A 13,492-nucleotide genomic window follows, 5' to 3' on the forward strand; every position below is an offset into this window, starting at 1 on the left:
GATGCTGTTCTAAGTGCTCTGGAAGGTAGTTACTTGCCCTACTAAAGATTATTCAAGAGAGTGATGTTTATGTACTTCAGAGTCTCCTATGTGCAGTTACTATATTTCATTAATTCTAAGAGTTAAGCTCCTCTCTATAAAACTTTAAGTGCTCTTCAATTCTGTTTTCTACCTAAGGACTTATAAAAATGTTTTACCAATACATGATTTTACCAAGTTTCACATCTCAACAGCTACTTATGCACCTTTTATATCCAGAAATGAAAGCCCTAACCTAACACTAGTCTGGGCACTGTTTATTGTATTTTGATGTCTAATATTCTGTTTTTAAAAGATATAATTATGCAGAGTGACCACCTCTCCAGATTCTCCTCCTTTGTTCTGTTTATATGACCCACACTTTTAAACTCCTATCTTTCTACTTTTAATTCTTCTTTGACCATTTAGCCTAAGCATTCCCAAAGCCAACTACTGCTTTGGTCACTTACCTGATTTTATTTTTAATTCATCCATTGCCATATTATCCCAAGTTTCTGTTTCTTAGTCACTAATATTGTTGTTTCTGCTTGTTTAAGAAAGAGGAAAAATAAAAATAAGGGATGAACTAAGAATTTTACGTTATCTGAATTCTGAAAGATGCAGTGTATTTACATAATAAAATATGTCTGAGGCTAAACCAGTGCTTAAGATGACCCTTAAGTTAATTTTTCCTAAGTACATTTTGAAAATACAAAAGTGTAGGAACTCTCCTGATTCTTTGGCATCACCACCCACACATTTATGCAAAGAAAATAGAGGCCATTTTTGAAGAAATAAGGAAGCTGACATTGGAGAAATCCTTTTATGAGTCAGGTACTTTTGCATATTATACTTAATCTTTACCTTAACCCTACAAGGAAGTTATCATTATTCATTCCCAGTTGTACAGGTAAGGAAACTGAGACTCAAAGATTAAATGATTTGTTGAGAGTCACATGGATAGTTTGAGGCAGAATTAAATTCTGAACATTGTCTTTGCAGTTGTATAACATGTATACAAATATGTATATAGCATACAATATGTATACTAACCAGTGAAGATACTATGATTTTACATATTGTTGTGCTCTTGGCAGTTCATAAAGAAGTACTCTGTCAGGAAGGAAGCAAGAAACCTACCTGATCCTCAGATAGTGTGGCTTTAGCAGTTGCAATATCAGACTTGGCAATCCTAATCCTTTGTGGTTGTCTTTTGAAGCAGTAAGCCATCCAGCCTTATATATATTTTATTGATTTCAGAGAGGAAGGGAGAGGGAGAGAGATATATAAACATCAATGACAAGAGAGAATCATTGAGTGGATGCCTCCTGCACACCCCACACCAGGAATCAAGCCCACAACTTGGCATGTTCCCTACCGGGAATCGAACCATGACCTCCTGGTTCATAGGTCGATGCTCAACCACTGAGCCCCACCAATTGGGCCAGCCTCAGATTTTATTTCTTGATCACTCCTTATGGTGTGTGTTTTTTAGACAAATCCAAGATTTGAACTAGCTTAATGACTGTGTGGCTGGGCAAATGATCTCTGGTTTCCTAAGCTGTCAAACTGGGATACTGTCCTGTTAGAAACTAATTGAACACAACATGAATGGATCTCAAGTACATTATATTAAAGGAAAGAAGCTGGATTCAATTCCATTTACATGGTAGTCTGGAAAAGGCGAAGTTTTCAGGATCAGAAAACAGATTAGTGGTTTTCAGAGGCTGGGTGTGTGAGGGGAGAATGACAGGAAAGGAGCATGAGGGAAATTTGGGGCTAATAGAACTGTACTGTATTCTGACTGTAGGGGGTGGTTCAGCAACTATATGTGCTTGTTAAAACTCAAAACTGTACACTAAAATGAGTTCATTTTATTGTAAGTAACTTATTCCTCAGTAAAACATTTTTTAAACTGCTGACTTTGTTCTTTAAATCATACTCAGAATTTACAACGATTAGTAGTAAAGAGAAAATGTCCACTAACCAGTTGTCCAGGTATAATTATTGCCTAGTGGAAATTTTGTTAATCTTTTCATATATGCTTCAGTTTTTAAGGGATCTGGATCATTTATAGAAGGTAAGATATGCATAGATGAAAATAAAGAAACTTCAAATTTTTGAATAGTTGTCAAATTTTCTAAATTGTTCTTAGTTGGCATGAAGGAAAGCAGTTGTACTAGAATCATTTATTTGGGAGCCTTTTTCAAAAGTTCTTCTCGCTTACCCACCCCTTTCTGCTTACCCACCCCTTTCTGCTATATCCAGGGAAGGGAGAGAGACAGGTTACCAAGAATCTGTTTTAGCATGTAATATCCACGCAGTTAACTCCTAGAAAGTTTGGGAAGCACTGGATAGATTGCAACACACTTCTCATACCAATATTTGTAGCCTCTCTCCTAAAATTTGCACCTGAGTGTGGATCTTAGGAAAATGTAATTGACATCTTTCTGCATCAAATGTTGTGAGAAAACTTTATTTTGGGCTCAAGGACTATATCTCAGTTAATAAGAATATTATCAGCAATAATAGTTACAGGTCTCCTAGGTTCCTGAGGCCTCTTTCATCACTAAGATATATAATTCAATTATAGTATGCTAATTATTTCAAATTTACAGATCATAACAATAAAACTACCCCCCAAAATCACATGTCATGGTCACCGAAGAAACCAATTTCTATTTATGAGCAAATGTATGTGTTTTTCATCTATGACGTAAATCAATAATGTACCATCTGCTAAAAGGGATGCAAATAAGTATATATAAGTTAATCTCTGCTCTTAAAATGCTTACTGTCTGGTTGGGGAGATAATATATCACATATGACACTTTTTGCTGATAAAATAATAAACTTTATTCAAATTGTGTCTTTATGAAGAGGTAGCCATAAATGTCTAGGGCCTCATTCTAACACTAGACCTGCCACACCCTGACAGTGGGTCAGGTACAGTCCAATTAACTGGTGAAATGGAACATAGTGGAAAGGATAGACTTAGACGTAGTTCTGCTTACTGGAGACTAGGAAGACTTAAGGGAGACAAAACCAGCTGTATGTTCTCAGAGGAGGTTTAGCCTGACAGATAGTGTAGTGGCCTAAAGAAAAAATGCAACATCAAGTCATTGTCGCAGTAAGCACTGACATTAGGGTTGCTTGCAGGGATCAGATGGCCCATATCTGGAAAAGAAGAGATTTTTGGTCTAAGAAACTAGGAACCTGAGAATATTGGGATATAGGCTACAATAATGGGGTGGGGGAAATAGGTGAAAGTGTACATAATTAACTTACGATGTTTATTTTAGTTGAACAGTTATTTTCAGTCAGTAGTGTTATTAATTTTCACTCTCAAAATTGATTAGGAACAAGAAAGTTCAGAATTCTCTAGTAGTACTAGACAAAAAGACTCAGGGAAGCTTTCCAAAGGTCCTTTTGTTTATCTTATTGATATTTATAGTGATCTTAGTAATGCAATGAATTATGATTAATCAGAGCTAATTTTGAAGCTGAATGAATTTATGCCTTCCTTTACAAATAACTCTTTTGTTTGACCAAAGAGTATGTTAGGAGTTGGATTTGGGTGAAAAGTAGAGAATTTTAAAAAAAATTGGTGTTTGCATTTCAGAGATTAAAAGCTGCTTTGACCCAGCAACATCCTCCTGTGACCAATGGCGATACTGTAAAGGGTCACGGTAGCGGATTGGTTAGGACTCAATCAGAGGAATCTCGACCACAGTCATTACAACAGCCAGCCACATCCACTACAGAAACTCCGGTAGGTGTGTTGTTTTTTTATCATTCAGCACTCTATCATCCTTAAAAAAGCAAATACAGTGTAACTTAAATGACTATATACTTTGAAAAAAATTATTTCTGGTTATATTGTTATTCTAAAAGTATATCAGAAATCTTAGAAAAAGGTAGTTCAAATATTAAATAAATAAAATCAGTCCAGTCCATCAGTCCATTGAGCAGTTATTACTGCATAGAACACCCTATATGTATGTTGGTCTGATATAGCACAATATCCATCAGTACTTTTAAGGAAACATATTTGCTATTGATTATATTCAAGTAATGTATATATTTATTATATTACTCACATAAATAAAACAATTATTTAATTAAAATTTGTGAAACATCACCAAAGGAAAAGATATGCCATATAGCAGTTGTTTGTATTAGAGGCCCTTTTTACATCTCTCTAGTTCTGGACTGCCTATTAGGTGATTGATATTTCTGTATGTCTACAGTATATTTCTATAGTGTAAAGGGTTACTGTATTTCTGTTAAATATTTCAGAACTCAAGAGCTTTTATCTTCTCTACTTAAAGAATTAGCATTGGCATTTAAAAGCAGAACTTTCCATTTAAAGAAACACAAGTGAACAGCAAGTTTTAGAATGCCTCCTAAGCATAGGTATTTAGATAATTACATTTTATCTTTATGAAACTTAGAACAAAGTGGAATGTAGTTGTGGTTGTCATCCACTAAACAACTTTACTAAGTGTCGGAGAGAGGGAAAGTAAGTAAGTGTGTTTTAATGTCATAATTCAGGGGTTAGCAAGCTGGCCCTCAGTCCAAATGAACCCCAGCACTGTTTTTCTGTATGGTCTGCAAGCTAAGTATGGTTTTTACATCTTTAAAAGTTTATTTAAAAGAAAAGAAATGAATATAATTTTTTCATTTTAATTCATCCCCCGACTCCTCAACGGATTGGCCTGGTATTTCAGATCAGCCAGAGACAGAAATCTTCTGTCTATAGTTTCCATGGACCTAACTTTTATTTATATCTTTACATTTTACTATATTAGATGAAAGCTCCACTGCTGTATCTCTAGTTTCTAGAATACTATATATATATATATATATATATATATATATATATATATATATATATATATTTAATGAAGTGGAATGAATGAATCAATGAAAGAAGGGAGAGGAGGAAGTACATACTCCTCTAATTAGCCTCGAGTTCTCGTTAGGTGTAAAAATATAACAAATGTACATAATAGCTTTCACTTATAATACTTGGATTTAGCCTTTGCTGTAATAACTGAGTTGTCAATTTAAAAAAAAAACAAAAACTGTTCTTTCTTATTCAGCCAAATGAGTAAAATAAAAAGTAAAAAAACCCTGCTGTAAGTTACAAGGATGAAGTAAATAAAATATTTCAAGGTTGCCTTTTTTGAAGTCAGCCATAAAAATATTTTTCCAAAAGATTAACTTGGAATTATTTACATAAAATAATCTAATACTTAATTTTTATTATAATGAAAATACAGTATAAATGGAATAATCCTTATAATTTTTAATGCTAGTTATTTGGAAAAGGAATTAAATCATAACATTGTATTTTTTGGAGTTTGTAGGATGAGAAGTAGTTTGGTGATTTTCCTGCAAAACTTACCTTGATCTTATATATAAAATGTTTGCTTGTTATATAGATAAGGAGAAAATAGAATTTTTATTTGTTTACACCATTTTAAAATACAATTAATTATAGGTAAAGGATTGTTTTCAGGCTTCTTTGGATCATGGGTCTGTGGCCACAAAGTGACTGTTTCCTTTGCACTGTTTCCAAGAGTTCATTTCCTGTCTCCATATTCAACTGTTCTGTGGTATAGTTTTGGGATTTGTAGGAGGGTTGGAGTTATTTATTGCTCGATAGTCCTAGATACTAGACAATATCACTAACAAGTGAAGATTTCTGTCTCTGGCTGATCTGAAATACCAGGCCAATCCGTTGAGGAGTCGGGGGATGAATTAAAATGAAAATCTGGGCTCCTGTGGGATCCTACCCCCAGGAAAATAAGCATTAATGAACCTGACCCTTAGAAAAAGACTTACCCTAAATTCCAAAAACTGAAGAAAAGCTGAGTATAGAGTCATGTGCCACTAACAATGTTTTAGTGACGTACTGCATATATGGTGGTGGATCTAAGATCACAGTATATGCTTACAAGCAAATGAATGATGAAAAAGGGGGGGGAAACAAACTATCATAGACATATTTCTGAAAAGAGTTACACCTCCTCAACATAGCCTCAGGCAGGTCCTTCAGGAGGTGTTCCAGAAGAAGGCATTTTTATCATAGGAGATGACAGCTCCATGGGTGTTATTGCCCCTGAAGACCTTCCAGCGGAACAAGATGTGGAAGTAGATGGCAGTGAGGTGGTGGTAAAGTCTACAGTAGTTACCATAGTGTCCTAGGCCTTCACATCCACTCACCAGTCACTCACTGACTCACCCACAGCAACTTCCAGTCCTGCAAGCTCCATTTATGGTAAATGCCCTATTCAGGTGTATCATTTTTTTTATTCTCTATTTTTATTGTACCTTTTCTATGTTTAGATATGTTCAGATACACAAATACCATGTGTTAAAATTGTCTATAGTATTCAATATAGTAACATGCTGTCCAGGCTTGTAGCCTAGGAGCAATAAGCTATACCGTGTGGCCTGGGTATGCAGTAGTCTTTACCATCTAAGTCTGGGTAAGTGCACTGTATGATGTTCCCACAACAAGGAAATTGCCTAACAATGCATTTCTCAGACTGTATCCCTGTCACTAAGAGCTACCTGACTGTATACCAAAGTATGTACATTCATGCCTTAATTTTAGAGAAACCAATTTCTTAAAAATATATATATATATTTTTAATTTCAGAGAGGAAGGAAGAGGGAGAGAGAGATAGAAACATCAATGATGAGAGAATCATTGATCGGCTGCCTCCTGCATGCCTCCTACTGGGGATCGAGCCAACAACCTGGACATGTGCCCTTGACCGGAATCGAACCCACAACCCTTCAGTCCATAGGCCAACGCTCTATCCACTGAGCCAAGCCAGCTAGGGCATAGAGAAACCAATTTTTAAAGAAAATTTACGGATTTAAAGTAAATGTGATTTCCCATAGTGAATTTAAATAAGCAATTATTAAATTTTTACTTTAGTACCTTATAATTAGTTTTCAAAGGATTGAATAACACCTTAATGTAATTTAAGAATATACTTGGGAAAATGTAAGATTTTTATATGATCATTTGTATTGAATTTTCAGTTTCTTCATATTATTTCTATATAAATGAAAATATAGAAACTTTAAAGACTTTATTTAATATAAATAGTGACTTAGTGAGAATCTTATTGTAGCAGTGCTCATTTATTTCAAGGAATTTGTTAAACCACTGGGTGATTTTCACATTGCCCCAAAATATTGATATATACAATGAGACTTAGAAAATGAATGTAGTAGCTCTCCCCTTTTGCCACCCTTTACTGCCTGTGTTAAAAAGCTTCCATTTCTATTTGTTACAGGCTTCTCCAGCTCACACAACTCCACAGACCCAAAATACAAGTGGTCGTCGAAGAAGAGCAGCTAATGAAGATCCTGATGAGAAAAGGAGGAAGTTTCTGGAGCGAAATAGAGCAGCAGCTTCAAGATGCCGACAAAAAAGGAAAGTCTGGGTTCAGTCTTTAGAGAAGAAGGCCGAAGACTTGAGTTCATTAAATGGACAACTACAGGTAGAGGGCATATGTGTAAATTTTGTTTTATGTATTTTAATAATTGTTACTAAAACTCTTTCCTTTTTTTTTTCTACTTAGCCATCTAAATATTATAGGACACAATATTGGGTGTGTGTATGTAAAACCTAATTTTATAAACTTATTTGGATACTGAGATAAAATAATACAAAATTTTCAATACTGATACAATGAAGTAATTTAAAATATGTGTTTAATTGTATAGTGCAAAAGTACTTAAACTTTAAAAGTTGTGATATAAAGTTCAAAGAATTTTAAAATTAAAAATATCACTGGTATTTCTCTTTTCATGTTCAATTTTTGGTTTATATCACAATGATAAAGTTGCTTTAGTAGCAGTTTTGTTTTTAAGTCCTTTTGTTCTTTGAATTATAAATTTTGTTTTGTTTTGTTTTATTTAAAGTGAATATAGTGCTCAAGAAAGGTGCCAGATTGACAGCTTTGGAAACTGAAGGACTCTTATTATCCACAGAACAGGTACAATATGGCCAGTGGCAATAGAAATCATTTTATGCTGCCCTGCCAATGTGCCTCAGATACATTTCTTAGGAACTTCGTGGGTATAAAGGTTTAAGGCTCCTTCCTATTCAGTCTTTGGTAAGATTTCCAATGGGGGAGCACCAAATCTATTTCCTTCCTTCTGTTTTTTGTTTTGTTTTTCTTTTTTTTCTTTTTTTTTTAATGTTGTGAACGTTCTCCAATAAAATCTAAACTACCAATCGATGAGCATCAACTAGAAAATTGATGTTAATGAATTGTAGTTATTGATCAGTCTTCTGAGTTAAATTATTCCCAGTTAAAAACAAATCTTTCTGTGTAATTAAATTGATGATGAGAACTGCTCTCTTCTTAAATCTTTCTATCTTTAAAGATATCATTAGTATAAATGTCTATTTAAATGCTTGGGGAAAAGTTTTTAGCATCAGGAATAGCATTTAACCTGTAATATAAATTTTATAACCTAAAAAATTTTCATATGTGAGGTAGACATTTTTTAATACTGTGTTGTGCTTTGAATATTGGCATGTTAGTTTAGAACAAATTGTCTTATAAAACTTATTTTAACCATTTAGAAAAAATTTAAAAATGATTTACCACATCACAGAGACTTCAAATATATACTTATATACCAGGGTATACTAAGAAATTATTATATTATCATCATCTGATAAACGAATTCTTAAGAACTATTTTCATAAGTTTTTAGAAAAAAGGTATAAATTTTTTTTCCTCATAAATTCGGTGAAACAGATTATAGGTACCAATTTATTTATACAACTATAAAAATGTCTATTCTTTACCAGGTATCTCTGTTACAATATTAACTTTTAAAAAACTATTTTAAATAATTTTTAAACTAATTTTACTATTAAATTTTTAAGTATTTATATTAACAAAGTGATTCACGTATATACAGACAGTCCTCAGGTTACGTCGGATTCGACGTACGTTGTTTCGTGGTTACGTTGTCATCTCCCATTTATTTATTTTAAGAAAAAAGTTCCATCATTTTGATGTATGTACATATGTGATTTATGTTTTTTATTATTTATTTACCACAAGTAAAGGTCAGGAATTATTATCTTTTAATTTTTTTTTTTTACTATTTCACTTCATTACTGCTGTGTATGTGCTCTATATGAGTGCCATAGGTACTTATGTAGGTGGGTTCCGACTTACTGCGAAAATCTACTTAGAGTGTTATAACATTAAACATATCATTCTTTGTTAGCCTCAGTTGTCCACAGAATAGAGGTAATACCTGCTAGTCTATTTCTCTGGGTTGTTGCATAAATCAGTTGAATCAGAATGAATGCAGGTATTTTTAAATACATAAATTTTTAATTTTAATAAGAAATGTATTAATATTTTCCTTTGTCATTTGGCTTACTTAACTTCTTAAGAAGTAATGATGCCTGAAAACTATAAATGTTATATAAATACATGGTCTCATTTACAGGGTGTTGTTGGACTTGAAGTTTTCTGCTTTGACCCAAGTTTTAGCAGTGTTAACAGCTTTTAATGAGATATTGCTGTTTCCTTAGTTATACTGCAGAACTGGTCACTATCCTATCTAATAATAGACAAACATGGTATTTAACCGTACCTAATCAGGGCGATATGCAAATTAACTGCCAACCAAGATGGCGGCCAGGCAGCTGAAGTGAACAGGAGGCTTGCTTGCTCCAGTGATGGAGGAAGCCAAGGTTCCCCGCCTGCCGCTGCCAGCCTCTGAGCTGCACTCTAAGAAACAATGTTGCAATTATAGAAGCTAAACAAACCCCAGAAACCTGCTTTCAGCCAGCCGGGCCTCAGAGCTGGAGCTGCAACAGTGTTTCAATTATAGAAGCCAAACAAACCCAGATACCTGCTTTCAGCAGCCAAGGTCTCAGAGCTGGAGCTGAGCCTCAGAGCTAAAGCCAGCTCTCAGCTCCAGTGACAGCCATAGAAGGTAAATAAATCCCAGAATACAAAAAAAAAAGAAAAAAAGGAGAGGTTGGAAGCTTCAGTCACCCGCCAGCCTGAAAATGGCCCTCAGCCCCTCACCCAGACTGGCCAGGCACCCCAGTGGGGACCCCCACCCTGAAGGGGGTGTGACCAGCTGCAAACAGCCATCATCCCCTCATCCAGGCTGGCCAGGCACCCAAGCGGGACCCCCACCTTGATCCGGACACCCTTCAGGGCAAACCAGCCAGCCCCCACCCATGCACCAGGCCTCTATCCTATATAGTAAAAGGGTGATATGCAAACTGACCCTAACAGCAGAAGGACTGGGAATGACTGGTCACTATGACACACACTGACCATCAGGGGGCAGACGCTCAATGCAGGAGCTGCCCTCTGGTGGTCAGGGTGCTCCAACATGGGAGGAGCTCTGTTCAGCCACAAGCTAGGCTGATGGCTGCCAGTACAGCAGTGGTGGTGGGAGCCTCTCCTGCCTCCTCAGTAGCGCTAAGGATGTCCGACTGCAGTTTAGGCCTGCTCCCCACTGGCAAGTGGACATCCCCCGAGGGCTGCCGGGCTGCCAGAGGGATGTCTGATTGCCATCTTAGGTCCAATCCCCCGGGGAGCGGGCCTAAGCCAGCAGGTGGTCATCCCCTGAGGGGTCCCAGACTGCGAGAGGGCACAGCCGGGCTGAGGGGACCCCCCTCCCCCGTGCACAAATTTTTGTGCACCGGGCCTCTAGTTATTAATAATACTGATGCTTTATTATTGGAAAACCTTGGAAAATTCAGTATTCAAAATAAATGTAATCTTTACTTCATTAATTGCATGCTTTTTCCACCATGCAAACTATAATTAAAATGTCATTGTAAAATGTGTTGCATTTTTATTGCCTACATGAGGTAGAAATTTCTTGACTGGAGGAATAAAGGCAAGATTTATCTAGGTACAAGTTAGCTAGCACATCATTTTCAAAGCATAAAACTTAAATAGAAGTCAAATTCAAGAAATCACTAAATTAACTAAAGTTATATTCAACTATAGAGGTTAATACCTCAAATTACAAACAGAACAAGTAAAATCAGTATTTTTTATCATTAAAAACTGTGATGGTGGCATCATAGTTAACACATTGTATGCGGGAAACGTATTTATACGTTTTACGTTGACTGGTAGTAGAGTGCGGGACACGTATTAATACGTTTTTTATAGACTAGCGGTAGAATGCGGGTAACGTATAAATACGTTTATTTTTATACTTTTTTATTGCTCTAAAGGGATGCTAACATGCAGATACACTAATTCCAAAGGACAAAATTTGGGTCTCTAACACATACAATGGTGAATTATGTATGTACTTCCAGGTATAACGGTAATCAATCTATTCAACTGCAAAAATGGCCTGCGCCACCTGTTAGCGCGCGATAAAAACTACCCGCAAACAATGTGTTAAATAAGAAAGTGTTCTCAGTTTTAGAGATACATACCAAAATATGAAGATAGGCAAAATGATACGTTATCAGGGATTTTCTTTAAAACTAGAGGCCCGATGCACAATATATGTGCAAGAGTAGGCCTTCCTTCCCCCGGCTGCCAGCACTGGCTTCCCTCTGGCACCCGGGACCCAGGCTTCCCTCCGGCCGCCTGCAGGCACCTGGGACCCGGGCTTCCCTCGCAGCCCCGGCTTCATCGGGATGTCCGGTCTAATTAGCATATTATGCTTTTATTATTATAGATACTTCTGCAAGCCCAGCCGGTGTGACTCAGTGGTTGAGGTCTCTCAATCCCCATTTGGGAGCCTGCAGGAGGCAGCTGATCAGTGATTCTCTGTCATTGATGTTTCTATCTCTCCCTCTCCCTTCTGCTCTGAGGTCAATAAAATTTTATTAAAGAAAATACTTCTGCAAAAAAAGAGAATAAGGTTCATTTGTATGTATTAACCTGGGAAAATGTCTGTAATACATTGTTGTGGGCAAAAAGAAAGTTGCTGAAAACAGTCTAAACATCCATCAGTGGATGAGTGGATAAATAAATTGTGGTATATACATACAATGGGATATTATTTAGGCATAAAAAGGATTTAAAGCACATGCTAAAATGTGGATGAACCTCAAAACATGCTTAAGTAAAAGAAGCTATACACAAAGTCACATATTTCATGACACTATTTGTATGAAATATCTAGAGCAGATAAATGCATGGAGACAAAATGCAAAGTGATCATTGCTGGAGACTGGGGGGAAAAGAAAATAGAGAAACTGGTTAATGGGTAATGGGTTTTATTTTAGAGTGACAGAGATGTTTTATAAGTAGACAGAGGGAGGTAGTTGCACAACATGGTAAATGTACAAAATGCCATTGAATTAATTCACTTTAAAATGGTTAATTCTATATTATGGGAATTTCATTTCAATAAATTACTCAATAAAAAGTTAGTTGCATACTAAAATATATACCATAAATCTTTTTCATTAGTAAAAGGTTTATAGTTAAGTTAGATGGATAAATGTGTAGGTATGGAAATCAAGTAATGAATCTCTACATATAGGTAAAATTTTAGGAATGACATTTACCAGGATGTAACAGTAGTAAAGAGAAGAGAGGGTATGGGGAAGCATGGATGCTTTGGGAAGAAAAGACACTTCAGTTATGACTTTATTATTTCAAGTGGATATGTGATTTTGATTTTCATTGTTTATAGTTATTTGTCAAACAAAATAAAAAGTTTTAATAGTGACAGACCATAGTTTTCAGAGTGTGAAGAGTTAACATGCTTATAGTAGATTCAGGGAGAAAAAAATATTTTTCAGTCTCCCAACAGTAAAATCACTAGCTGTGAAGAATAGAATGACTTGTAAAGAAAATTGAATGTAAAAGAAATAATTAAACTGTAGTTTATGTGAACACATTCATCAATTCTACATTTTTTAAGTAATCCTTCATGTGACATACAGGCTTAGCTGATTGGTATAGTGGGCAGTAATGATTCATCGTTACTTATATATTACATACAATAAAAGATTTAATGAATGTTGAGGTATGACTGTTAATATTTTTACCAAACATATATTAGATTTTTTAAAATATTAATTCTTCAACCTTATTGACACAGTCATGAAATTTAACCATATTTTAGCTTTCTAAAATCATTGCTAAAAAGGCAATTTTATCAAATTGTATTAGAGACATTTGTGATAATATAGACCAAGAATTGGGTGCTGTTAATTATAACATATTTTTAAGGTAATACATGATTTTGTTGTCTTTTATTTAAAACTAGTAGCCCAGTGCATGAAATTCATGCATGGGGGAGGGGGTGTCCCTCAGCCCGGTCTGTACCTTCTCCAATCTGGGACCCCTCGTGGGATGTCCAACTGCCGGTTTAGGCCCGATCCCGCAGTTGGACATTCCTCTCACAATCCAGGACCGCTGGCTCCTAACTGCTTGCTTGTCTGCCTGATTGCCCCTAACCTTTTCTGCCT

At 35.6% G+C, this 13,492-nt stretch overlaps 1 protein-coding gene across 2 annotated transcripts in view; it reads left to right on the top strand.

The window, feature by feature from the left end:
• The window catches only part of ATF2 (activating transcription factor 2), a 106,441-nt gene that overhangs the window by 58,861 nt on the left and 34,088 nt on the right, over positions 1–13,492 (top strand). For both annotated transcript variants that reach the window (XM_059704021.1, XM_059704020.1), the window contains exons 11-12: positions 3,641–3,790; positions 7,338–7,544. In XM_059704021.1, the coding sequence (XP_059560004.1) occupies positions 3,641–3,790; positions 7,338–7,544 (357 nt within the window). The remainder of the gene's footprint in view (positions 1–3,640; positions 3,791–7,337; positions 7,545–13,492) is intronic.

Source organism: Myotis daubentonii, chromosome 7 (genome assembly GCF_963259705.1).
Source record: "Myotis daubentonii chromosome 7, mMyoDau2.1, whole genome shotgun sequence".
NCBI classification, from domain to species: domain Eukaryota; kingdom Metazoa; phylum Chordata; class Mammalia; order Chiroptera; family Vespertilionidae; genus Myotis; species Myotis daubentonii.